The sequence below is a fragment of the Ochotona princeps genome, chromosome 14, assembly GCF_030435755.1.
Source record: "Ochotona princeps isolate mOchPri1 chromosome 14, mOchPri1.hap1, whole genome shotgun sequence".
Lineage (NCBI taxonomy): Eukaryota > Metazoa > Chordata > Mammalia > Lagomorpha > Ochotonidae > Ochotona > Ochotona princeps.
In genome coordinates this window covers 57,414,124-57,439,330 of record NC_080845.1, presented here as the reverse complement: position 1 = coordinate 57,439,330, position 25,207 = coordinate 57,414,124, and the positions used below count along the sequence as shown (strand labels likewise).

Sequence of the window (25,207 nt, the reverse complement as noted above, 5' to 3'; positions counted from 1 at the left end):
AGTGGGTTGAAACACACACACACACACACACACACACACACACACACAATTTGGAATAGTCCTTTCTAGAGCAAACATACATGCTCATATTTCAGCACAATGTGAGGTCCATAAATTTAACTGACCTGCTGTGGGAATATACCAGCATTAAGAAACACTCCTACGCTAGGCTAAGGGCCTAAATTGCTCTCATGTAAACTAGATTTTTACATGGTAACCAGGTTTCTAGTTTCCAGTTTATAAGATGACAGAATATAAAACTAATTTACAAAATAAAATTGCATATTAAAGATAATCAATATACCATTAAGCTTAATATAATAGAGGTCATTATCTGCTATTTTTTAAAGAAGATTCAAACGGAAAAATGGGAAAAACTCAGACTCAAACTTATATAACATAATCGGTGCTAGTGGTCTAGGAAACATAAATTGCCACATCATGATCCAGTTTCCATGGCAGCAGACTGGATACCACAAAGATTAGATTTTAATGTCACTTGAAATGGAACAAAATGTAAGACTCAAGTGAGTAACCTAAAAATAAATTTAAATAATTGGTAAAGCATTTTCTTTTCTACCAATCATACCTTTATTAATCAAATTATTCTAATACTCAAATTCCAACTTCTAAATTGTTAACTGGCATTAACTGAAAATGCCACAAATGCTGAAATCGTTCTTGATATATTCCACATAATATGATCTTATCAATAAATATTTGCAAAAATAATATCTTTTTAAAGATTTATTTTGTTTTTATTGGAAGGTCAGATATACAGGAGGAGAGGCAGAGAGAAAGATCTTCCATCTACTGATTCACTACCCAAGCAGCTGCTATGGCTGGAGCTGAGCTGATCTGAAGCCAGGAGCCAGGAGCTTCTTCCAGGTCTCCCACATGAATTATCACACAGAAGATCTTTCTCCGTCTCTCCTCCTCTCTGTGTATTTGACTTCGCAATAAAAATAAATAAATTGTTTTAAAAAATGTATTTATGGGGCTGGCATTGTGGTACAGTGAGTTAAGCTGCTTCCTGCAATGCTGGCATCTCAGTGAATACAGGTTCAACTCCTGGCTGCTATACTTCCCAGCCAACTCCCTGCTAATACACCTGGGAAAGCAGCAGAAGATGGACTGTGCTTGGGCCCCTGCATCCAGGCATCCATGTGAGAGACTCAGGTGAAGCTTCTGGCTCCTGGTTTCTTTTCTTTTTTTTCTTTTTTCTTTTTTTTTTTTTTATTTTATGTTTATTACAAAGTCAGATATACAGAGAGAGAAGGAGAAACAGAGAGGAAGATCTTCCGTCCGATGATTCACTCCCCAAGTGAGCCGCAACGGCCGGTGCTGTGCCGATCCGATGCCAGGAACCAGGAACCTCTTCCAGGTCTCCCACACGGGTGCAGGGTCCCAAGGCTTTGGGCCTTCCTCGACTGCTTTCCCAGGCCACAAGCAGGGAGCTGGATGGGAAGTGCAGTGGAGCTGCTGGGATTAGAACTGGCGCCCATATGGAATCCCGGGCGTTCAAGGCGAGGACTTTAGCCGCTAGGCCACCACGCCGGGCCCACGGCTCCTGGTTTCTACCAAGCCCCATCCTAATCTAGCCAGCCCTGGCTGTGGCAGCCCTTTGGAGAGTGAACTTGCAGGTGGAAGGCCTCTGTCTCTTCCTCTCTCTCTAATTTTGCCTTTCAAATAAATAAATCAAAAGTGTAGCCCAGGGCCCAGTACGGTGGCCTAGCAACTATAGTCCTCGCCTTGAATGTGCCGGATTCCATATGGACCCCAGTTCTAATTCCAGCAGCCCCACTTCCCATCCAGCTCCCTGCTTGTGGCCTGAGAAAGCAGTTGAGGACGGCCCAATGCTTTGGGATCCTGCATCCATGTGGGAAACCTGGAGGAAGTTCCCGGCTCCTGGCTTCGGATCAGTGCAGCACTGGCTGTTGCGGTCACTTGGGGAGTAGGTCATCTGACAAAAGATATTTCTCTCTGTCTCTCCTCCTCTCTGTATATCTGACTTTCCAATAAAAATAAATCTTTAAAAAAAAGTGTAGCGCAGTGGATTAAGCCACTGTTTGCGATGACAACATCCCACTTCAGAGGCTGGCTCATGTTCCAGCTAGGCTGCTACTGATCCAGCACTCTGACAATGTGGCAGAAGACCAAGTGCTTGGGCTCCTGCCACTCCTATGGTAGACAGGATGGAGTTCCTGGACCCTGGCTTTGGCCTGGCCCAGGTGGTTGGAAGAGCTTGACCTGACTCCCATTCTTTCTGTTACTCTTTCAAATCAGTCAAAGGAAGTAATGGCTTGGTAATATTACTTTGATACTATTTCTTATCCACAGAAAAAGAAATTCAAAATTTACATTTTTATTCTTAAGGTGAGTTTTGAAAGTAACTCTGGGAGGATTATGATTTCTGAAATCCCCAATAAAACTCACCTCAAACTCAGTCACATCTCGGTAAGAAGGAAAATGTTCAACAACCAGGCTCATTAACTCCTGTGCACTGTTCTTACTCTTTCGGACACAGTTCAAAAAAGAGCCTCCAAACTTCTCCAGCAGGATTTTCCCCGTTTCGTTGAGAACTCGATGCCTCTCTTCTATCAGCGGCATGGGGAACTCTGTGTCAGAACGGAATATCTGCCGAACCTCATCCAGGGTCACTGTGGCATAGTACGACGCACTGGTTATTGGGGTCCCTTTAAGCAGAACAGAAAATCCAGACATTAGCCTCTTATTCTACAACAATGCGAAAAACAGAAAACCAAATAAGGGAGGGCACCAAAAGTGGATGATGAATTCCCAGCTATCAGAAGCAAAAGCCGTCACTTTCTATTTGTTCATCTAGTACAATAGTTAAAATCTATTTTTTGAAAGGTGGTTATAGAGAGCGAGTGAGCGAGAGACAGAATATTCCATCTACAGGCTCACTTCCCAAAGGGCTGAGATGGCCATGGCAAAGCCAAGAGCTCCATCTGCGATCTCGCCCTTGCAGGGCAGAGGCCCAGGCACGCGGGCCCCCTTCTCCTGCCTTCCCTGTCAAAGTAGCAGGCAGCTAGATTGGAACTGGAGCGGTCAGGATTTGGACCAGAGGCTGGCAGGCCACGCAAGGCGGCCCCCATCACCTACAGCAATAGCACACTCGAGAGACTCTGAAACACTGCGCTTCGTATCTCATTGAAAACCGGACTCCATCACGACAGTGCGAAATATTCAGTCCAGAGCCCAGGCTGCCACCCGGCGCACCAACCTTGGTCGAGCGCTCTGTTGACTGCGGCGCACAGGGACCAGTACCCACTGTACGTCCTGCCCCGGTACGTCACCAGACACTTGCGCTCCTCTCGCTCCGACCAAAAGGAGAAGTTGAGCGTGTCTACCACGAACACCCAGTTGACTGCAGCCTCGTCGGCCGCCTGGGGGTTCAGCTCGTGGAGGGCCTTCCAGCCCTCCAGCCGCAGCCCGGGCCCCGAGGTCCTGGCCAGCAGCAGCTCCGCCACCCTCCGCACGCCTCCGTCGTCAATGAACACGTCGCGGCTGTTTTCGGCAATGAATTTAGCGGATTCTCTGGGAGCTAAGGGCGCGTCCATTCTTGCTGTCCCCTCTCCTCTGGGGCTGCGGGGTTGGGGGGGATGGGGAGGGAATGGCACTTCGGGCCGCTCAAACTTCCGTGCCCTGTCTAGATCGGGCGAGGTTCAAGGGACAGACCCTTCCCGAGCGGCCCAGAGCTGGAACGACCCCCGGCCCCGCAGCCTTCGCAAGCCCTGGAAGCAGAGGAGACCGCCGGGGCGGCGGAGGCGCCGAGGCCGAGGGCGCTTCCGGGAGCACGGCTGCGCTCGCGCTCGCTCGGGCGCGCGCCCCGCCGTCTCCGCTTCCGGACGTGCGGAAACCGTGAGGCAGGGTCGGGCGAACCAGCGTCCGCTGGAGTTTGCCGGTCCTGGGAGTAGTGACGCATCTGTTTGATGCCTCCTGCCACCTGGGGGTGGGACGGGATGCCTGCGGGTCCCTTGGAGCAATGGCTCCAAGCTTGTGTACAGTGGAGCTGTCGCCCCTCACCTCTCCCCTTCCCCGAAGGTGGTGGGCTGCCAGGGTAAACTAGGCGTCTTGGGCGACATCCTGCAACAAGCTTTATGCTTGTCAGTCTCCGAGCCCCGGTGCCAAGCCACCCCCAAATGGACTCTGAGCAGGCTGCTGTGTTCTCTTGCTAACCTGTAGGATGTTAGAAGAGTTGGAGAACTGGGTGAGGAAACGAGTGTGTTACGTTGCTGATGTTTTTTGCCCCGTCTTGTGCTTAGGTCTTTTTTTTTTTTTTACAAGTTTTTTTTAATGCATTTTATCATTATTGTTATTATTTTATAATACAGTTTCATATTCCCTTATCCCCTCCCCAGTTCCCTCTCCCCCAGTTTCTCTATATCATTACTAACATATAGTTCTTCATACTCAGTCATATGTCCATCATTGCGGGCCTAGACAATGGCAGAGAGTCCAAAATCCTATTGTCAAGATATAGTAAACAGTTTCATTGTAAGTCCATCTTTGTCTGGAAGCAGAAATGCATACAACACTACATCCTCACATCTGATTGTTAGTCTCCATTTCACAGCTACTGTACATCTCCTTAAATGAAAAGCCATTATTCAAAATCAACAATAGAATGAAAAGTAGAAATTTACAATGCCATGAAGTTAAATGACATGTTACTAGATATGACAGTCTCCATTACACAACTACTGTACATCCCCTTAAACGAAAAGCCACAAAACATATTCAACATCCGGGAGAAAAAAGGAATTAACAACACCAAGAAGTTAAACAACATGCTATTAAATGACTAATGTGTAGCTGAAGAAGTGAAAATCAAGAACCTTCTTGAAGAAAATGATGCCACTGCATAATCTACGAGTCATTGAATAATTTAATCAGAAGGAAGTGTTTTGAAGAGATGAAACTGACAGAAAACAACAAAACCCATGTGATATAGTTTATTCTGATCTTTGTTGAAGTGTGTCTCCTCCAGACAATAAACAGATGGGTTTTGATTTTTAATCCAGTCTACTAATCCATGATGTTTGATTGAAGTTAAGCCATTTACGTTCAGGGTTTAATATGTGTGGGTGGTACCTTGGTCCTGTCATTTTAGGAATGGGTTGTTCATTGGTTTAGTCTTCTGTTGTCATTTTACTGGGATGTTCTTCCTGTTTGCCTTTGGTTTTGGTAGGTGCTATTCCTCTTTTCTGTCAAGAGAACATCTTGAAGTATCATTTGTAGGGCAGGTTTGGAAGAGGCAAATTCCTTTAGCTTTTCTTTACTGTGGAAGAATTTTATTTCATTTTCAAAGACGAAAGAAAGCTTTGCTGGATATGTTATCCTGGACCGACAACTTTTTTCTTTTAGAATCTGGAATATATCACTCCATTCTCTTCTGGGCTGTAGAGTTTCCTGGGAGAGATCTCCTGTGAGCTTAATTGGCTTTCCTTTATATGTCACATATAAGGATCTTTTCCTTATGTTCAATTGAAGAGAGCTTGATTATCATATGTCGTGGTGAAGATCGCTTTTGATCAAACCTGTTGGGAGTTCTGTGCCCCTCTTGGAACTTGTTTCCCAATTCTTCCTCTAGATTAGGGAAATTTTCCTTTATTATTTCATTAACTACATTTGCAAACTCAGCTTCTCTTTCTGCACCTTCTGGGTCTCCCATAACTCTTTTATTTGGCCTCTTAATAGTGTCTTTCAATTCTTGAATACTTTCTTTGTCCTGATCCAGCTCTGCTTCCAGCTTTTTGTTTGCTTCACCCTGATGGCAGGAAATACCTTCCAATTCTGAGATTCTTTCTTCTGCTTGCTTCATTCTGTTTTGGAGACTCTCCACTGTACTCTTTTTTTTTTTTTTTCTTTAATATTCATTTATTCATTAATTACATTGCATTACATGACTGGGATTCCCCCCCTTCACCCCAAACCCTTCCCCCATCATGAATTCCTTCACCTTGATGCATAACCACAGCTCAAGTTCCGTTGAGATTCCCTAATTAAAAGTTTACACCATACAGAGTCCAGCATCCCACTTGTCCAGTTCAAGTTCAACGGCCTCTTAGGGAGGCCCTCTCAGGTTTGTAGGCAGAGCCAGCAGAGCGTCACCTCGATCAATTAGAAGCTCCAACATATCATCAGCAACAGTCCAGGTATGATGAGGCTGGTGCAGAGTCTACTGATTGACATAGTCCGTCTTAGGGTTTCGCCTTGTCCAGTTTTCCGCTGCAAGCATAAAGCTGAGGTGGTTGATTCATCTACTCCATTTTCCATCTTTTTTTGATTAATGCTTTGATTCCTCCATTTTGTTCAGGGGAATCCCCCTAAAAAAAACTTTGAGGCATTCCCAGTCCAGGCTCCTACATGTACTACTAGTAAGCACAGTGCCCGCCACCGTCCATCACTCCGATCAGCTGATGGTTTTAACCCCTGGGTTGGTTCTCTTCTGAGCCCCGACCTCTATTGGAACCAATGAGTATCGCATCTCTCCCCGGCTCTGCCCATCACACTCTCGTCCCTCACCTAAACCAGTGGGAGGAGTGCTGGTCGGGTGTTGCATTCCCTGCTAGCACAGGCCATTTCACCTTGGCATTTTGTGTTTTATACTTTTTTTTTTTTTTAAAGATTTATTCATTTTATTACAGCCAGATATACACAGAGGAGGAGAGACAGAGAGGAAGATCTTCCGTCCGATGATTCACTCCCCAAGTGAGCCGCAACGGGCCGATGCGCGCCGATCCGAAGCCGGGAACCAGGAACCTCTTCCGGGTCTCCCACGCGGGTGCAGGGTCCCAATGCATTGGGCCGTCCTCAACTGCTTTCCCAGGCCACAAGCAGGGAGCTGGATGGGAAGTGGAGCTGCCGGGACTAGAACAGGCGCCCATATGGGATCCCGGGGCTTTCAAGGCGAGGACTTTAGCCGCTAGGCCACGGCGCCGGGCCCTCCACTGTACTCTTAATTTGCTCCACTGTGTTCTTGATTTCTGATATACCAGCCTTGATTTGCTTTATTGCTTCCTTAAATTCTTTGAACTCTTGCATGAGCTTCTCATTGTTGATCAGAATCTTTAAAATGAGTCTTATGGATTGTGTGCCCCATTTTCTCGATGTCTTCCTCAGTTAACTCTAAGGTTGGCAATGGGTTTTGCTCCCTTGCAGGGGAGTTTTCAGTAGTATTCATTGTGCCTTTGTCTCTTCTTTTGCTCTTGATCATTGTACTTCTGGTTAGCAGAGTCTTCTCCTTCGCTCAGGTTTCTTAGCTGTGTCACCCACAGGGCTACAATGCGATTTTACTTATTGCTGTTGGTACACACCTTTTTCCTTGCAGCCACTTGTGCCACAACCTCCAGCAAGTTCCAGGTCTGGGTTCTTATGTCAGGTTTCCACTGTGGTCTCCACAGCCCCAGCTCTTGGCTCACCACTCTCCTCCTCCTGTGATACCATGCTGAGGCTGCACTGTTGTCTCTGCAACCTTTCTCCCACTTCTGGTTGGAGCAGGTCCCAGGATTAGAGAGACGCCAGGTGTCCTATATAATTAGGTTGTTGGTGGTGCTGATCTTTTCGGAACCTGTTGGATGTTAGATCTGTGTGCCACACTGACCTATTTTGGCTGGTACAATGCCACAGTCGGTATAATTTTCCTGCGGGACCAGTGCAATCACGGACCTCAGCAAGTTCTTGCGAGATCAGCACTTGCACAGTTCACTATTGTCCCCCGCATTCCCAAAGCTATTGCCACAGTGCCCAAAATGGCGCCTGATGTACAACCACTAAGGTTCTTGATTTGCTGGCCGTCAAATCTGAGGGCTATCCCAGACCTGCCCCTGGTGGAACCTGTAGAATGCCACGTCCTTGCAGTTTACTGACACAGAAATGAGCTCCCAGCTCAGCGCATGCTCAGTCCCTTTCCTTGCCCTTTCCTCTTTATGCAAAATGGCGCCCAGTTCAGCTCTAGGGGGTTGACTGGGCTGTGAAATCCACTCCGTTCTCGTACTGCCCGTCTGAGATCTGCTGCTCTGTTTCTGCTCCTGGTCAAATCAAACGGACCAGCAGAACGGACAGTTCTTTGTCTGGGTTCACCACCCAATCTCCCAGTGAAAATCTCTTCCCACCTGGCTGCTGGTGGAGTTCCGGCTGCTGTGGAGTTCAGATCGCCGTGCTGGAGTATCAGTCTCTGCAACACCACACCCTGTGTCCGCTGCTTTCCTGTGTCAGTCAGTCTCCAGGTACCCCTCTGCTGTTGTTCTGTCCTTTCCTACAACCTGAAATATGTCCTCTCTGCTTCATCCTGATTAAATGTTTTTCCGTCTGTATAAACGTGTCCTTACCCTATTCTGCCATCTTGATTTCTCGTGCTTAGGTCTTGAAGCGCCATCTAGTCTGGGTTATGGTGAGAGTGGGTGCAATGAAGTTGCAATGAAGTTGATTTGATGGCTTGGGATATTTAAATCTTCGTTAAAAGGTCTATTCCAGTGGCACTGTGCCAGCTAATCACCAACGCCAACGAGTCAACAGTCAAGGAGTGACTTTGTCAAGTATCCCACTAAGGGAATACAATAAATGAGTAGATAGATAGGGGACCCTGTGCTGTGGCACAGCCTGGGAGTCCACATTCCATACCCGGAGACCCTACTGGAAGCTTAGCTGCTCTGCTTTTTTTCCAGCTCCCTGCTAATGCGCCTGGAAAGGCAGTGGGGAATGGCCCAATGAAGCTTCTAGCTTCAGCCTAGCTCAACTGTGACCAGTGAGGCCATTTGGGGAATGAACCAGCACTGGAAGATTCTTTCTTCCCTAACTCTGCCTTTCCAATAAATAAACTTGGGACACTTGCATCAGGCACCAGAGCACCTGGTTCCACAGTCCTGGCCCTTCTCTCTACTCCAGCTTACTGCTAAGGTGCACTGGGAGAAGGCGCAAATATTTTGAGTGTCTGCCACCTACCTGCTAAACCTGGATTGAATTCCAGGTTCAGCTCCAGCTACTGTGGACACTTGGGCAATGAGCCAATAGGTAGCAGCTCTGTCAGTTTTCCTCTGCCCTTCAAATATGTTTTTATAAAATAGTAGTCATGTCTCATTATTGAGAGTAAAATGATGCCTTTGAAATTTCGGGAGGATTTGGAATTTTTAATAGCTATGCCGCTGAAGAAGCAGGAAACATTCCTTCAGATTTTTGTTTTTCTTCCTATTTTGGTAAGAAGTGGGAACTTGAAGGATTCTGTGATAATTTGCTTTCCGTGAGAAAGTCGCTGGTGCATTAATGAAGTTGTCAAATAAATATGAACCTGTTGGCCTGTTTTTCCTGTCTACCCTGGCAGTCTTAGTTAAAATTGATCACTAGAAAAAGAATTTTATGTGCTGGCATAGTGGCTTATTAGGCTAATTTTCTACTTGCAGCACCAGCATCCCATATGGACGCTGGTTCCAGTCCCAGAAGCTCTGCTTCCAAGCCAGCTCTCTCCTTATGGCCTGGGAAAGTATTGGAGAATTGCCCAAGGCCTTAGGTACCTGCACCCACATAGGAAACTTGAAAGAAGATTCTGGCGCCGTGCCTAGTGGCTAAAGTCCTCTCCTTGAACACGCCAGGATCCCATATGGGCGCCGGTTCTAATCCCGGCTGCTCCACTTCCCATCCAGCTCCCTGCTTGTGGCCTGGGAAAGCAGCTGAGGACGGCCCAAAGCTTTGGGACCCTGCACCCGCGTGGGAGACCTGGAAGAGGCTCCTGGTTCCCGGCTTCGGATCAGCCATTGCGGCTCACTTGGGGAGGGAACTATCGGATGGAAGATCTTCCTCTTTCTCTCTCCTCCTCTGTCTATGTGACTTTGTAATAAAATAAATAAAATCTTAAAAAAAAAAAAAAGAAAAAGAAAAAAGAAAGAAGATTCTGGCTCCCAGCTTCAGACTTGCCCGGCTGTGGCCATCGTGACCATTTGGGGAGTGGTTCAGTAGATGATTTTTTTCTGTCTCCCCGTTACCCTGTAACTCTTTCTTTTTTTTTTTTTTTTTTTTTTTAAGATTTATTATTATTGGAAAGCCGGATATGCAGAGAGGAGGAGAGACAGAGAGGAAGATCTTCCGTCCGATGATTCACTCCCCAAGTGAGCCGCAACGGGCCGGTGCGCATCAATCCGATGCCGGGAACCAGGAGCCTCTTCCAGGTTTCCCACGCGGGTGCAGTGTCCCAAAGCTTTGGGCCGTCCTCGACTGCTTTCCCAGGCCACAAGCAGGGAGCTGGATGGGAAGTGGAGCTGCTGGGATTAGAACCGGCGCCCATATGGGATCCCAGTGCGTTCAAGGCGAGGACTTTAGCTGCTAGGCCACGCCGCCGGGCCCAACTCTTTCAAGTAAAATAAAACTTTTACAAAATAATAGAAATTTACAAAAGAATTCGGCAAGTTGAATGATTAAGGCAGTTTTCTTTCAAATTCACTTGAATTTCCCACCATGTTCAGGGCTTTGAGTAGGACTGTGTAAATCGAATAAAACACATTTCCACACTGAAAGTTTATGTGAATTTTTCTTCAAGTGTGTCTACACAATGCTACACAATGAGGTGTGTTTGTTTTTATCTCTTTAGCATCTTCCCTTCTGCCTCCCCAGCATTCATTATTTGGGAGTCTCTGTAAGCACTGTCCGTGGAGAGCAGCACCTTCAGTCCTGGAGCTGATCAGGAGCTGCCAGCATCACTGTCTGCAAGCAGCTAGGAATATGCATGCCCCCGGGTGCAGCTCAGTAAAGTGCAAGGAAAAGGTCAGTTAGCTGTTTCCAGAACTTGCTGAGCTTGAATGTTTTATCTGAAACTGCTGTAAACCTTTTGGTGGTAACCTGAATAGGAAGGCAATTCATGGGGTCCAAAAGGAAAAAAAAGTTGGAACAACAAGAGCAGAGAAATGGAATAACGGGATTATACCAACTCTTCCTTTGTTTTACACTTTGGGATCTTCAGTTACGCGATTAATAAACTTCCTTCTGGTTTCAAACAGTTGTGCGTTGCTTTTCTCTACCTATGAAAGCATCTCGTCCTACACAGGGGACAAAGCTGGATGGAGGTTTTTTTTTTTTTTTTTTTTTTTTGAAAGACACACACAAACACACCTTTCATTCACTAGTTCATTTCCCAAATGAACAAGTGCCTAGGCCATGATCCACGGCATTCCCAGATGCATTAGTTGAGATTGGTACAATTTAGAGTGACACTCTGGTTGACAGCAGAGGACGCTGAGGTAACAAAGAAATGTTTCCCATATTTCACTGCTGATTAATTCAAAATTAGCAATGTTGCCTGTACAAAATGAACCTCTTCAACAAAAGAGCTGCCTATGTACCAACTGACTCTGGGTAACAAACAAAAGAAGTTTGCAAACCTTATGAAAAAGTGCGTGTGCGCACACACACACACAAATGCCGGAGAATCCGGCTTACAAACAAACCGGTTGAGTACTGCAGCAGAAACTGCCCAAGGGTCTCTTCTAGTAGTGCTGTTTCAGAAAAGCTAGCCATGGGCCTGGCGCCGTGGCCTAGCAGCTAAAGTTCTTGCCTTGATTGCACCGGGATCCCATATGGGCGCCAGTTCTAATCCCGGCAGCCCCGCTTCCCATCCAGCTCCCTGCTTGTGGCCCAAAGCCTTGGGACCTGCACCTGCATGGGAGACCTGGAAACAGCTCTCGGTTTTGGACCAGCTCAATTGTAGCAACTGCAGCCACTTGGCGAGTGAACCGGCAGATAGAACATCTCTCCTTCTCTGTAAACCTGCCTTTCCAAGGAACATAAGTAAATTTTAAAAAACAAAGATGGTGGCTTGCTTCTCTACTTCTTGTTTCCTCTGTCTGAAATTCCTTTTTTAGCCTCACTCATCCTACACCACAGGGAATGCTAAGGAAGTTTCAAACAGAGACCCTCTCCTCTGATGTCTTACCAACTGTATCACCTTTGATCCCATTTTACTTTTGGTAAAAAACTGAATTTTGTTTTATCCATACATTGTACTAGGTGACCTGGCCTTACTGGCAGTACAAGGAATTTGGCATTTTTTCTTAAAGGGGGAGGTGAAGTTGGGCTATGATGATCAAAAAAGGAAAAAACTTTGCAAAGGATTGCCAAGTGTCAAAGTTTGTTCACTGCTTTTTAGTTCCTGTTACAGGTCTAGGTCTAAGAGGTGGAAATGTGTTTCAACGCAAGAGAAAAAACTGAAGAACTGGAACTTTTCATTAGTTCTGGACAGATGAGTTGGAGGTTGTTTCCACCTGCTGTTTCATTACCCAAATTGCAAGTGGGGGTTGTCCTAAGCAGAAGCCAGGAGATGCAAAGATTCAGAGATTCCACAAGGGTGGCAGGGGGTGGGCCATCACCTGCTGCCTTCCTGGGAAGGTCAGCAGAAAACTTGGTTAGGGCCCAGTGCAAAGTGCTCACCTTGTTAAGCACCAGGATCCCATAAACGCGCCAATTTGTGCCCAAACTGCTTGAGTGAACCACTGGATGGAATTCTGTACCTGATCTGCCTTTCCAGTTAAAAAAGCAAAGCAGGAAAACATGGATTAAAGTGGAGGGTTCAAGTTGCTGCTCCACAAGAGATAAACAATGTTTTATTTGAACATATTTTTAAGGATTTATTTTTATTGTAAAGCCAGATATAGAGAGGAGGAGACCAAGAGGAAGATATTCCGTGCGCTGATTCATCCCTAAGTGTATGCCAGAAGTGAGCTGATCTGAGGCCAGGTGCTTCTTCCAGGTCTCCCACATGGGTGCAGCGTCCTAAAGTCTTGGGACTATCCAGGCCACAAGCAGGGAGCTGGATGGTAAGGGCAGCTGGGAAATGACCTGGCACCCATATGGGATGCTGGTGCGTCCAAGGTGAGGACTTTGGTCACTAAGCTACCATGCTGAGCCCCAGAGGACCTTTTCTTCTGTGGCATCCCTACCTTTCTGGGCTCTATGGGAGCAGGATGAGCAGATTAGCTGGGACCCAAATTACTAGCCATATGGGATGCTGGCACCTCAGGCAGTTTAATTCACTGTATATTGCCTATTTCTGTTTAAAAATATGTTGTGCATGTCCTGATGGCCTCAAGACCTTAAGATGGCTGGTATACAAGCTGCTTGAAAACTGGTGGTGTCTGTTTCCCTTATCCTTCCCAATTCCCTGCTCAATTTCAAGATCATTTACTAACAGCGATAGTAATTAAGACCAATATTCTCCAATCCATCCGTTTTTTTTGGTCAGCTTCAGTATACAAGGTAAAATTGAGGGAGGGTATCTTCACATAGTTCATGAAATCCCAATTCAGTTGAGTGGCTGACAGAAGGGAGGCTAAGTACCAGCCCCACCAGCCCCACCAGCCCCCTGTGGCAACAGTCTAAGCTCACCTCTGAGGAACCAAACCTGACACGCCACTGCATTTCAAGTGCTATTTTATGTGCTGCTAACCAAGAACTATGCTGCATATTTAATAAAGAGTGCCCACCACAATTCCCTCAGAAGACCTACCCATACACCCAACTGCTCAATTCCCACTGTAACATACAAAAGGCCTTTGAAACTTCTCTTTCAATATACAACTGTTAACAGGTTCTCAAGCTTTAGAGGTAGTATTAGGAATGTACGAACCAGAAACCACCAACTAGCTTTTCCCATCACCCCCAATATTCTCAAACACCCAGGTAAAGCTATTAAAATTCAAAATAATTTACGATTTTGGCAATGCACCAAACTAGGCTTCTTGCTAGCACACAACCTAAAAGAATTAGCACTCACTTTTCTACCTAGCATCACTATCAATTTAAGTGCTAGAAAAATCCACACAGAAATTAACATAATTTAAGATCACTGTATTTCCTTGTGAAGAACATTTCAACAACTTTTACAAGTTTCAATCAACCCTTTTTAAATTCGAACACAAACCTAATGGGAGTTTATTTGGAAGTGATTTTTAAAACTATCAATACAAATGTGAAAATACTAACACAAAACATCCACAGGAACTTTTATCATTTTCGAATTGTTCACAAACATTTCCTACACAATCGAACATACAACAGAAAAATGGTACATCTTTTTCAATTTGCATACAATGGATAAAAACAAGAATATATATATTTTTACAAAGTTTAACTAATAGACACTAGCAGGTTGACAGAAGTCTATAGTTGAGAAATCATCTAATAAAAATAAGCAATTTATTCAGTATCAGTCACTTCCAGAACTGTCACTTGTTATCAAAACTTACTGCTAATCAGGCTCTGGCATATACTTATACCATTAATCTGCAGTACTGCTTCCCCACGGTAGTTCTTCACAACTAACAGAAACCTTCAGAACGTAGGGGTAAGCACTCAGCAAAAACAAATGCCCTGCTTATTATAAGCATGAGTACTTATGATAGAACTCCTTCCCGAGCAATGGACTTTTGAACCATCAAATCACCAGAATGGAATCTCCCAAGATATTTCCCCATGTCCAAGAAGAGATGTACTTATGTCCAACAGAGGAGCTGAAAATCAAACTTAGTGTTTAGTTTGGGGGTGGGTTGGGAAATCCAGCCACCACCTTAAAAATGACTGTCTTAAAAAAAAAATGACCACCAAAAATAGGTTCACTAAATTTATTTTAAAAATCATAAAACGTTTCTTACAAAAGAGCATTACATTCTGCACACTGCTCTGAACAGATGCCAGGGATATGTGGATTAGTTACTTTCCTTCCCTGCCCCACCCCCCCAAATGTTACAGTGACCACAAAGCAAGGTGTTCACAATAATTGCATGGGGGGAAATTTTTTAAACCACCAACAATAAACAAAAAAATAAAATCCACTCACTCTGCTGTTGTTTCAAAATTTCAATGTTAGTTTTTGCACGCCCTTCCCCCCCCCAACCCTGTTTGTAAGGAACTAAAACATTACATCTGGTGAACAGCAAAGATTTTCACTACACCTCAAATGCAGAACACCTATGAAGCAGAGGAATGTTGGCTTTTTAAACAGAAGCAGATAAAAAAAAAAGATGCAGGACTCCTTCAGTTCTTCACTAGTCTTAGAAAAACTTTCCAGAATACTGCTTCACACTATAAAAAAGAAAAAATATCTTGCATTAGAATCCTTCAACATCTGCATACTGCTTCACACTATAAAAGAAAAGAAAAAAAAGTACGAATTAGAATTTTTGTTCGTTACATCTTAATCAACATTAAGACAATTTTAATGCTAAATTAAAAATAACATGTCCTTTATAATTAGAAATAAGAATCCAAAAACATTAGCAATTATAAATTAAAGCAATGTAAAATTCAAGAAAAAAGATTAATAGTTAATTAGGCATTAGTAGAACAGGATTAAGAAAATGAAACAAAGTTGTTAATATTTGGTGAAAAAGACAAAAGAAATGCCAAGAAGGTGTGAAATGCTGCATTTTACAGCACCAATCACTTGTCCTGTAGAGGCATGGCCTGTGCCATATGGTAGACTGTGATTTGTTGTCGATTCAGTTATCTAAAAACAACAAAATCACTAGTCTTCCACACAGAACAAGGCCAATATCCAATGATTCTTCTACATTGTCTACAGGCTCTGTATAAATTTATAACAAGTGGTTTTGGCAGCAGTTTTCACCAGAGAATGAATGAGAGATTTGCTTGGTTAAGGCTTCTTCCAGAAAGATTAGTATAAATGTCTTCATTTTTAGTAAGAAAGCAGAGAAAAATTAAGGCAAAGCTATTAAGATGTAAGTTAGGTCCCCAAATGACTGAGACACCATGGTTTCTAAAAGAAAAATCAACTGAGAAGGGAAGTTTTCCAAGGTTTTAGTTAAACCAACATGACGCTTATCTTAAACTGACCTGTTCTGCAGCAAATACTGTGCATTCTGTATCTGGTCCTGTGTTCCTGTAATGGTAATGATCCGATCTTCGGATCCTTCTAAAGGCTCATCAATTTTGATGGAAGCTCCTGACTCATGACGGATTTGTTTAATCCGCTGACCACCTTTGCCAATAATAGATCCAGCCAACTGAAAAGATTTTAAAACATTAGGGTTTACTTTTAAGGAAAACTACCACCTTTATTTTCAATGCTCAAAGAACACTCCAGTATGTAGTTTTTTAGACTCAATTATACTGATGTCTCCTTTCAAGTCTGGGCTGATACATCCACACCACTCACCAACACTTCCTAATAATCTAACGAAGGATTCGAATGCCCCCAAGTTTTATGGCACTAAAGTCAGCTCACAAGACAAACAGTAGACATTTCACTGAAGCCTTTAAATCTAAGTCTCAAGTGAAACACTTGGTGAAATCATTTAACTTCGTGGAAATGGATGAAAAGACATAGCAATCGGAAGAACAATCAAACAGTCCTGACACATCAATGATACTTACATCTTTGGGAATAGTTACTTGTGTAGTAATAATAGGTCCACCAAGATCACCATATGAACCACGACCCCCTGCATAGGAATAATCTGATTTAAATGATGAGCAGTTAAGTTGATTAAAAAAAAAGTATGAAATGATGCTTTATTTCATAAAGGAGAAAACTTACCATATCCAGAGCCACCCTAAAAACAGAAGGAAAAAACAGAATTACTTTTGTTTTGAAAACTTTCAGGTAATTTCATTACTCAAAAGACAAAAACACTACATGAGGGAAAATAGACTTGCTAGAGAGCAAGCAAGGAAGCATTTACATTCACCGACATGTACTCCATTACGCATGACCCTACCTGTGGTTCATAAGCCATCTGCCACTCCGACGGGCTCCATGTATCTATTGCCGAGTCCCATGTTTCATCAGCACTGAAACCAACCTGTTTTAGAGATATTAACATGCTTAAATTGCCAATGCATGCTATAAATCACGTGCACGCGCACACACACTGGGCAGCAGTTACTTTGTGGGGAACAATTCAATGTCAGTGTAACATTGCAGCAAAAAGGGAATGACTTCAACTCATTTACACCAATATACTCGCAGAAAGCATTCTGAATACTAACACAATGTTAGGTATTTTAGTTAACAATTTTACCCTTCAGGTTAACGGTTCAAAATGACACAGAGAATGAGAACAACGCCCTTACCATGCCATCATAACGATCTCCAGGTCTTCCTCTTCTGTCATAGGCCATTAGATCTCTGTAAGCACGGTAGTTATTGTCAACAGTCTGTGTATATCCCACGCAGCACCTATCCCACTACCCAGTGCCTGCCTTCTGCGTACTATTTTCAGGTGAAACCACTTACCCTCCCCTAGGTGGTGGTGGAGGAGGAAGAGGAAGATTTCGAGCTCTGCTGCCACCTCGCCCACCTCGTCCAGGTGGTGGTGGTGGTGGTCCTCGGCGAGGGCTCATATCATCATAATCTCTTCTAGATGGGGGCATGGGACGCCCACCACGACCAGGAGGCATTCTGTCAAAACCACCTCTTCCCCGCATGGGGAATCCCACAGGTCGGCCACGGCGGTCATCAAACATCATTGTAAAACCACCATAATCGTAAGTTTCATCATAAAAATTGGGATCATAAGGCTGTGCACGTCCTTTGATGGGAGACTAAAAAACAAAGATAAGAATCTTATAGACTAAAAGAAAACCAGTTTTCGTTTGTTATAAAGACATTATGTTTTTCCAGAAAGTACTGGTGGCAAGGACAACAGGCTAACAAAGGATTAAGCTATTAGCTTTCCCAGCCCTAAACAAAATGGAGTTTAACTTGTTTTGAAGGGCAAGTTAACTGATCTCTCATATTTACTGTCCATGAACTAGAGAGAAACAGGACCAAGAACAGACCAACCTGTGAACTGGCTGAAGCAATTATTGTTTTGGGTTGGTCTACAACTAATGCTCGGGCTTACCAGATGGAAAAGTGTAATGTAGCAATGTAGGATACAAGCCATACTACAGCAAGCTTCATTTAAAGGACCAAAAGACAGTTATCACCCATGATCACTCTCCAATTTACCAAAGCCATTTCTAAATTGCAGGGATGGCTGCAGCCAAGGGTCAAAGGTTAGCACTGGTATTGTTGAAGCATTACAATTATTTTTAGTTCAAACAAAGCATTATAGATACCTCAGAAATAAGATCCAAGATAATCTTTATGCATTCTACAACTCTATCAGGCTTCCCTCCAATGAGAACAACTCTGTCAGTGGAATGAGGACAGCATTCCTGGAAAAGCTTGATTGTTGTCTGAGTGTTCTGTAAGTTTAACAAAGAGAAAAAGACTAGTAAATGAAAAAATGACTTTCCAGACTTCATATAAATTCACAAAACTACTATTCTAGGAAAACCAGGCCTTTCTGAAACAGCAGATAAGAATGTCTTTCAGGAAGAAATTAAAAAGACAGATACCCACAGAAACCCAATCTACATGAAAAGTTACTCCCTAATAAGCATTATAGCAGTTAAGAGAATAGTGCCATTACCTCTCGAAGTTCTTTGATTTTAGCACCCTTGACCCCAATAATTCCACCAGCCAGACTCTGATGAATCAACAGTCTTAACTCGCAGTCAAAATCACTTCCTTTAAAGTGTTGGTACTGTAGAAGGAGAGTTATAAAATTTTAGTTTCAAATCAAGTAACTCCCCAATACACTTTTCTGCTATAAGCGTAATATATTGTTGCAGTAAGCAACCTGAATTTATATTTCAATAACTTTACCAGTTATGTGCTTATTATCCTCAATAGCCAGGCCCAAAAAGGACATTCTGCACCACCTTAAAAAACTATTTTATTTTCAGGTCCTGCAACACCATACCCACACTGCAGCCATTTAGCATGTCGCTGTTACTACAAAATTATTATTATTATTAACATTCAAATAACACTATAATAAAAATGACTGCAAAGCACTTTGCAAATGTAGTTTAATTCCCACTGCAGCATGGAGCAGGGTCAACAGTGAGTTATAAGACCATTCATGTATCATGTTGTTTGTTTGTTTTTTTAAAAAGCCTTTTTCTATACAGATGGGAAAAGCACACTATGTTAAAAATAAAATCGATCCTATGGGCCAGGCTCCATACTTCAGTGGGGTTCAATGGCACTATGACATACATTTAAGCATTCCACAGCATCAGATTCGAGCGGGAGCTGGCTGGTTGCAGTGGGTGATGGCAACTGCAGGCCCTGAAAGTAGAAAAATAAGAGTAATAGGTTAAGTGTCTAGCGTGATCAGGCTATTGTCGCATATATTGGTAAAGCTACTACAACATTTTAAATGTTAATAATGAGAAACTTATCTAACACTAAAACTTAATTAAGCCGTCATCAAAGCCAACCATCTTATATCCAACATTCTCAGAATGAATATCTGATTTCAGTAATATCTATTCTTAAGCTAGAGCCTACAATATATGCTAAATCCATTAAAGCAAATGGCCATCAAGTCACTGATATTACTCCAACTGGCCAGTTATTAAAAAACAGAAACAATCCCCACGATGTTAATGTACATAATGAAGTAGGTTATTGCTACAACTGGTTTCACCCACTGTTGTCTCCACCACTCCCATTAGTAAGACATAAACATTCCCACCCTCTCCCATGGAGCCAAATACATTTAAAAAAGGAGCCTACCTCTTCCAAGGTAGGGATGATTTTCTTCAGAATTTCTCCAATTGTTTCAATATCAGCACTGATACTCAATATGCTGTCAAACATCACAAATACCAGATAGTACAAAAAGAGCGAAAAAGAAAAATGAGTTTTACGTTTGCTACCAACAGTCTTACAAACTTTTACAGAGAAGTAACAATTATTTAATATTCCCCATTTAAAGTTGCCTATTTAGATTTTTCACATGCATTTTGTTTTATGCCCAATACAGACATGGTAACAGGATTAGGAGACTCGCAGAGACAGAGAGAATGGGATTTTGGAAGGGCTCAGATTAAGTGGGCAATAATAAATTGACCAGAACTGAAGCAGAGTTGAATATTTATGTTCCCCGCCACCACTAAGTTAGGATATCCTCGCTGTTACATTGGTAAAACTGGCACACCTTCTCTTAGGCAAAGTGGGGGAATATGCAAGTGGTGAACATTATATCTGGAATAAGGTTATGGATACCAGTTAGAAATCAGATCACTAATGGGCTCTGCAAGAAAACAAATACAAATGCAAGACAAAACAGACAACACAAATGAGAAGTGAAGAAAAGTGAACCAGAGTTAGCATTTTTCAGAAAAAATTATGAACAGGCAATGTTGGGAAGCAAGGTGGGCCACAAAGACAGAGCGAGAGACTATTTTGGTAACGATTTGATTTACAATGCAGCAAATATGCAACACTTGAAGCTGTGCTCCTTCCATCGAAATAAAATTAGTGGATCGTTTGGGTGGGCAACTCACGGTCAAAGTTCAGTGACAAAAAGACTTAATGGGGAAAATAAGACAGAAACTTGAAAAACAATACACCGTCTAAAGGGGATACTATTTAATTATATAAAAGGCAGGTAATAAAATACATTTCTCTCTTTCTAATCAGGCAGTGAGGCATAAACTGTTGGGACATACCGCTCGGGGCCACTGCTGTCTGGGACTGAAACACTGGCATTGTACTGCATTGGTCATTGGCGTTCGTGGATGTTGGCATTGGGCATGGGCATTCAATCAGAAGTTGTCAAGTATGGTACCCGTTTGGCAACGAGCACATTTTTGGGCATAGCCAACCAGGGTTTTCACATGGGCGTTCAGGGGCGGATGGGCCAACGTCATGGTGGGCAACGCAGGGGTAAGTCGATCCAGTACATGGGCAACGGAGATATATGGCCAAAAAAACAAGGAGAGGGAAAAGGGGGAAAAGCAATAAATTTTAATTTAATACAAACTATACTCATACTCTCAATTAATGAAACAAGCTTAAGTTGTTCTGAAGACTAACACAATAATGGACTTTTGTATACCTGACTGTGGCTTAACATTTAAGGACCTTAAATGATGGTTCTAACTTTCGAAAAAAAGAAAAAAATAAAACAAACGATGTTTCAGTAGCAGGCTGGCTCATGAGGGTAGACACAAAACCTATCATGACTCAAAGTTTACTGAAATTCTTGAGGAAATGGGGAAATTTAATAACCCAGATAATGATACAGAACATCTGGATTAGGAGGAGAGGGGTTTATAAAAGACAAAACAAAAATTCCCACACCACCAAAAACCCCTACTAGCAGTTAGGATTGATTTGGTTGGTTTTCTGGAGGTCTGTAATGCGGTCCTAGGTCCTAACAAGCAGGTTGGTAAAATTTTAAACAAATTTTCAAGTTCAGTTTACAGCAATCAAGAGGAACATACAAAGATCTGCGACCAAGAGAGAAATGAAATACTGTCAAATAAGTACTCAAACACAAAGCTATTACTTGCCTCAATTTTAGCAAGAAAAACATTAAGAAATGTATAAGAGAAAAAATTTAGAAATTTTGGTGTCAAGTCCTATGAATATGCTCACTTCCGGCACTGCCAACATTTAATGTGTCTAATCACAAGAGTCAACCCACTATAAAATATGAAGACTCAAACAAATTATAGCACTGACAAATGGTTTCCTGATTGTAAGATCAAGTGCCTGTTCTATTCTTTACCCATATTTAAACCATGCAACCTGAACATTAAATCTTTTGTGTTTCATGTGCAAGCTGTTAAACAGATGGACAAATAAAAAATTTAAAAATTCAGTTTAATCAGCCACCTGCAATGGTTTTCAGTAATGCTGTGATTCACGCACAGTAAATGGTGAAATTAATTAAGGGTTTTTACATTTTGATACTATTCCTAATTATGTTAGCTTGCCCAAGGTGAATAATTTGGAGGAATCTTAAATGCTGAGGTTTCACACAAATCCCCCATTCTAGTTGATCTGATTTTTCGTTAAAACAGGACCAGAAAACCTTGAAATCACCCATGTAATCAACTATTACAAATTGCTTGCACCTAAACTATTAATGATTTTCATGACGTAATTCTTTAAAATTTCTAGAAACACATAAACTGAAGCTGTGCAGTTTAAATCTGGAATACTTACGTCTGTACGGAGGGCCTTAATATTCTTGCCTCCTTTTCCAATCACTGCCCCAGCGTTCTGTAGAAGACAAAGAGCAAAAGATAAACCTAACCTGCTGGTCACTAGAGTGGTCTGTGCCTGATTTTAACAACAAAATCCAGTCTCTGCTACACGGCTAGAAATCTTTACCCAATGATATTAAAAATCATTTGACCCCTTCCAATTTGAAGACTGAGTAAAACTGGGCATACACGCAAGCAGAAACGCCACATTATCATCTTGTAGAATGAACCAAAGAACTGAAATAAGCATCTTTGTATTACTCGAGATAAGGCAATTAAGAAAATAGCCAGCCCATTAATTTTTAATGCAATTGAGGTTTAATCCACTATTAATGCTTGAAGAATCACATCCAAGCACCTCTTACTTTGACCCTGGTCAAAGTAAGCTCATTACAGCAACAGCTTTCGTTTTAATTATTATCAAAACATTACTGGGACCTACAAACCTGCTTAGAAAGACTGACATAAATCTCTAAAGCTTTGAAGGCTTTCCATAAGGCCAAAGTTTCATTGTATTTGAAACATACCTTGCTCTGAAGCAGAATGCGTAGTTCAACCATCTCATCGGTGTTTCTAGATCTTTTAAATGCTTGCTCCTCTTCCATATCTTCTGCAGGACGCTTACCTAAAAATTCACAGTGGAGATTTCAAACAAAGCAACTATTTCAAGTGAAAAAAATGTGTTGCTAATTCATGTTTCAACAGAAAGGCCAAATGTACTTCTTGTCCTGACCTCTAATGCCTGCATTTAAAAACTCAAGCAAAAATTCTGAAAGGCTCTTTTTAGTTTATCTATATAAAGCACTTCCAGTTTGTAAATAAGAACTGTGACCTGACAGCTGACATCTCAGACTGTGAAATTAACCCAGACAGGTAAGTAAATGGTAAATGACGACCCTTCAAGCCAGTCACATAAAAAACAAAAACGCCTCACCAAATTCACCATTGGTTTCAGTGTTGGGGAAGGTTTCCTCCGGCTGTTCAGTTTCCATTTTTTCGTATTAAATAGCCACCAATCTGCAAAAAATACAGACACTAGAGCACGTTCTTTTTTGGGGTGGGGGAAGTTTCACATTTAAGTGTTAAAAAAGAAAAAAAAGACGATTTCTACAAACTTACCAGTTATTATATTTCCTTGCAGAGCAGAACTGAAGTATTCTGGGCAGGACCAACTGATACCCTAGCGCTGCTGTAGCCTGTAAAAATCAACACAAGGCAGTTTTGGTTTGTTTTCTGCCATTACTCCTTTCGGACAACGAGGAACAAACTACAACACGACAAACTATGCCAGTTGTCTCTTCACTTCAGGGTTTTCAAATTCAAGCGACTGTGGGGGAGAGGGAGAGTTTGGGCAACGATATGGAAAAACTAATTTTTATATCGTATCTTTACTGGGAAGTCAAAAAGCCAAATCTTGTGGAATTCCATTTTGCCCTTAAACATGTCAGCATGAAACTATGAAAAGATTAGTTGAAAACCTCCAAAGTTTACAAGCAGAATGGCAATAACCAACTGAAAAAAACCCAATGCAGGAACAGCCCCACCAATTTGCAGAATATATTGTGTCCATCAGGTTCAAAGAGCACACCCTAACCACTAGATTCCAGGTGGCCGGAAGGCGAAAGATGGCAAACCGCCTTTCTGACATGAGGTCCCTACCCGAAAAGCGAGATGGTGCACTCTCGAGGAGAAAAAACAATACTCCTTGCTTCCTAACGTGAGCAGTCACTTTCCCCTAACGGTCGACACAAGCGGTAGCCTCATAAGCCTGCCCCGCCACTCAGTTCAATTCTGGGGTGTGGAAGGCTTGAGGCTTCATGGGGCTGAAGCAAAACAAAACAAAAATCCCAACAACCCGCATCTACCGCGAGGCAGCTCAACCCCGGGGCACCGTCGCAGTCCCCGCACCACTCGGGGCGCGCCTCCCGCCGCAGTGCCCGCCAGCAGCTCAGCCGTCCGAGCGCAAAAAGCAAAAAACACAAAAAACCAACCACACGCCAAAAACCAAACCGCCCCAGCCGCCACTGCCACCCCTCCACTCGCTCGGCCCCGACAGGAAATGGCGGCTCGCGTAATGGCGACTACGTGCTACGAGGCGGAGCCGAGCGCCGACCCCCTCCCCCACCCACCACGCGGTCCCGGGCGCTCGGCCCCGCACCTCCCCCGCCCGGCGGCCGGGAGACAAAGCCCCCGCGGCCGCTCCGCCGGCCCCAAGGCCGGCCCGGGGACCCTCAGGGCCGCGGGCCCCCGCACAAAGAGCGCGGCGGGGCCCGCGGCGTCGCCCGCCGTCTCCGGCCCGCTCTCCTCCACACGCAGCCGCCTCGTTTCCCACGCCACCTAAACCACAGGTCACCTCCAAAGGTACATGCCTCACGTTCCCCCTCCACCGTCTTGATCCCGAGGCCCGGATTGCGGATACACACTCAGGGAAATGGCGGAGGTGGGGGGAGGGGAAGCGGGCAACGTTTACCACCACCACCCCCCTCGCCCCGCGTCGGAGCAGGGGCTAGCCACCGAGCGACCCCCTCCAACGCCTCACGAGCCGCCACCGCGGGCTCCGACCCTCTCCCCCGAGCGACGCTCGCTCGGCTCCGTTCCTCACCGCGCGAGGCCGCCGTCCCCTCGTCGCCGCGCCGCCTCAGCCGGTCACAGCTAGATAGAAAACCAGCGCGAAGCCCCTCCCCCCGCCTCCCGCCCTCTCTCCCCGCCGTCGCGCCCGATTGGCTGTCCCAACTACGGCGGTGGTGCGAGTGCGCGGCGATTGGCTCACGGCTGCGTCTATCCGGGCTACGGCGGCCACAACCCCGCCTCCCGCCGGCGCCTCCCTACGGGCTGTTAAGACCACTCAAGGCCTAGGAAACCCCGGGCTTGGGAGGAGTGCGCGCAGCCTCTCAGAGAGGCCTCACCCCTCTCAACCCGCAGTATCTAAACCCCGCTCACTCCAGTTACCTCCGGTCCAAAGCCAGTGGGACGCAGACCAGACGTTGAGGTCGGTGCGGCAGAGAAACAGAGGATAATGGCGTCTGCAGTGCCGTCGCCTGGAGAGCCCTCCTCCTTTCTCGCTCGCGCACTCGCTAGCGGTGGGGGCGGGGGGAGAGCAGAGGAAGCCAGGCGGGGGAACCTCTCG

At 44.1% G+C, this 25,207-nt stretch overlaps 2 protein-coding genes across 9 annotated transcripts; both read right to left on the bottom strand.

Moving 5' to 3' along the window:
• Positions 1-2,279: 2,279 nt before the first annotated feature.
• LOC131481891 (queuosine 5'-phosphate N-glycosylase/hydrolase-like) lies at positions 2,280-3,843 on the bottom strand. The gene is made up of 2 exons (XM_058672524.1): positions 3,248-3,843; positions 2,280-2,696 (listed from the first exon to the last, which is right to left on the bottom strand). The coding sequence occupies exons 1-2, from the start codon at positions 3,582-3,584 to the stop codon at positions 2,287-2,289; spliced, it is 747 nt and encodes a 248-aa protein (XP_058528507.1). The 5' UTR covers positions 3,585-3,843; the 3' UTR covers positions 2,280-2,286.
• Positions 3,844-14,613: 10,770 nt separating this feature from the next.
• Positions 14,614-25,172, bottom strand: HNRNPK (heterogeneous nuclear ribonucleoprotein K). Of its 8 annotated transcripts, none has more exons than XM_058672774.1 (17): positions 25,030-25,172; positions 23,200-23,276; positions 23,015-23,097; positions 22,608-22,705; positions 22,040-22,096; positions 20,536-20,579; positions 19,598-19,670; positions 19,076-19,147; positions 18,444-18,557; positions 18,088-18,216; positions 17,261-17,568; positions 17,098-17,152; positions 16,743-16,826; positions 16,562-16,577; positions 16,399-16,481; positions 15,859-16,028; positions 14,614-15,147 (listed from the first exon to the last, which is right to left on the bottom strand). In XM_058672774.1, the coding sequence occupies exons 3-17, from the start codon at positions 23,070-23,072 to the stop codon at positions 15,114-15,116; spliced, it is 1,395 nt and encodes a 464-aa protein (XP_058528757.1). In that variant the 5' UTR covers positions 23,073-23,097; positions 23,200-23,276; positions 25,030-25,172; the 3' UTR covers positions 14,614-15,113. The 8 variants fall into 8 exon arrangements, with proteins under 8 accessions (XP_058528757.1, XP_004581180.1, XP_004581182.1 ...); XM_004581123.4 differs by lacking the exon at positions 25,030-25,172 and adding an exon at positions 24,683-24,751; XM_004581125.4 differs by lacking the exon at positions 25,030-25,172 and adding an exon at positions 24,683-24,751 and having other exon boundaries at positions 14,614-15,087.
• Positions 25,173-25,207: the final 35 nt, after the last annotated feature.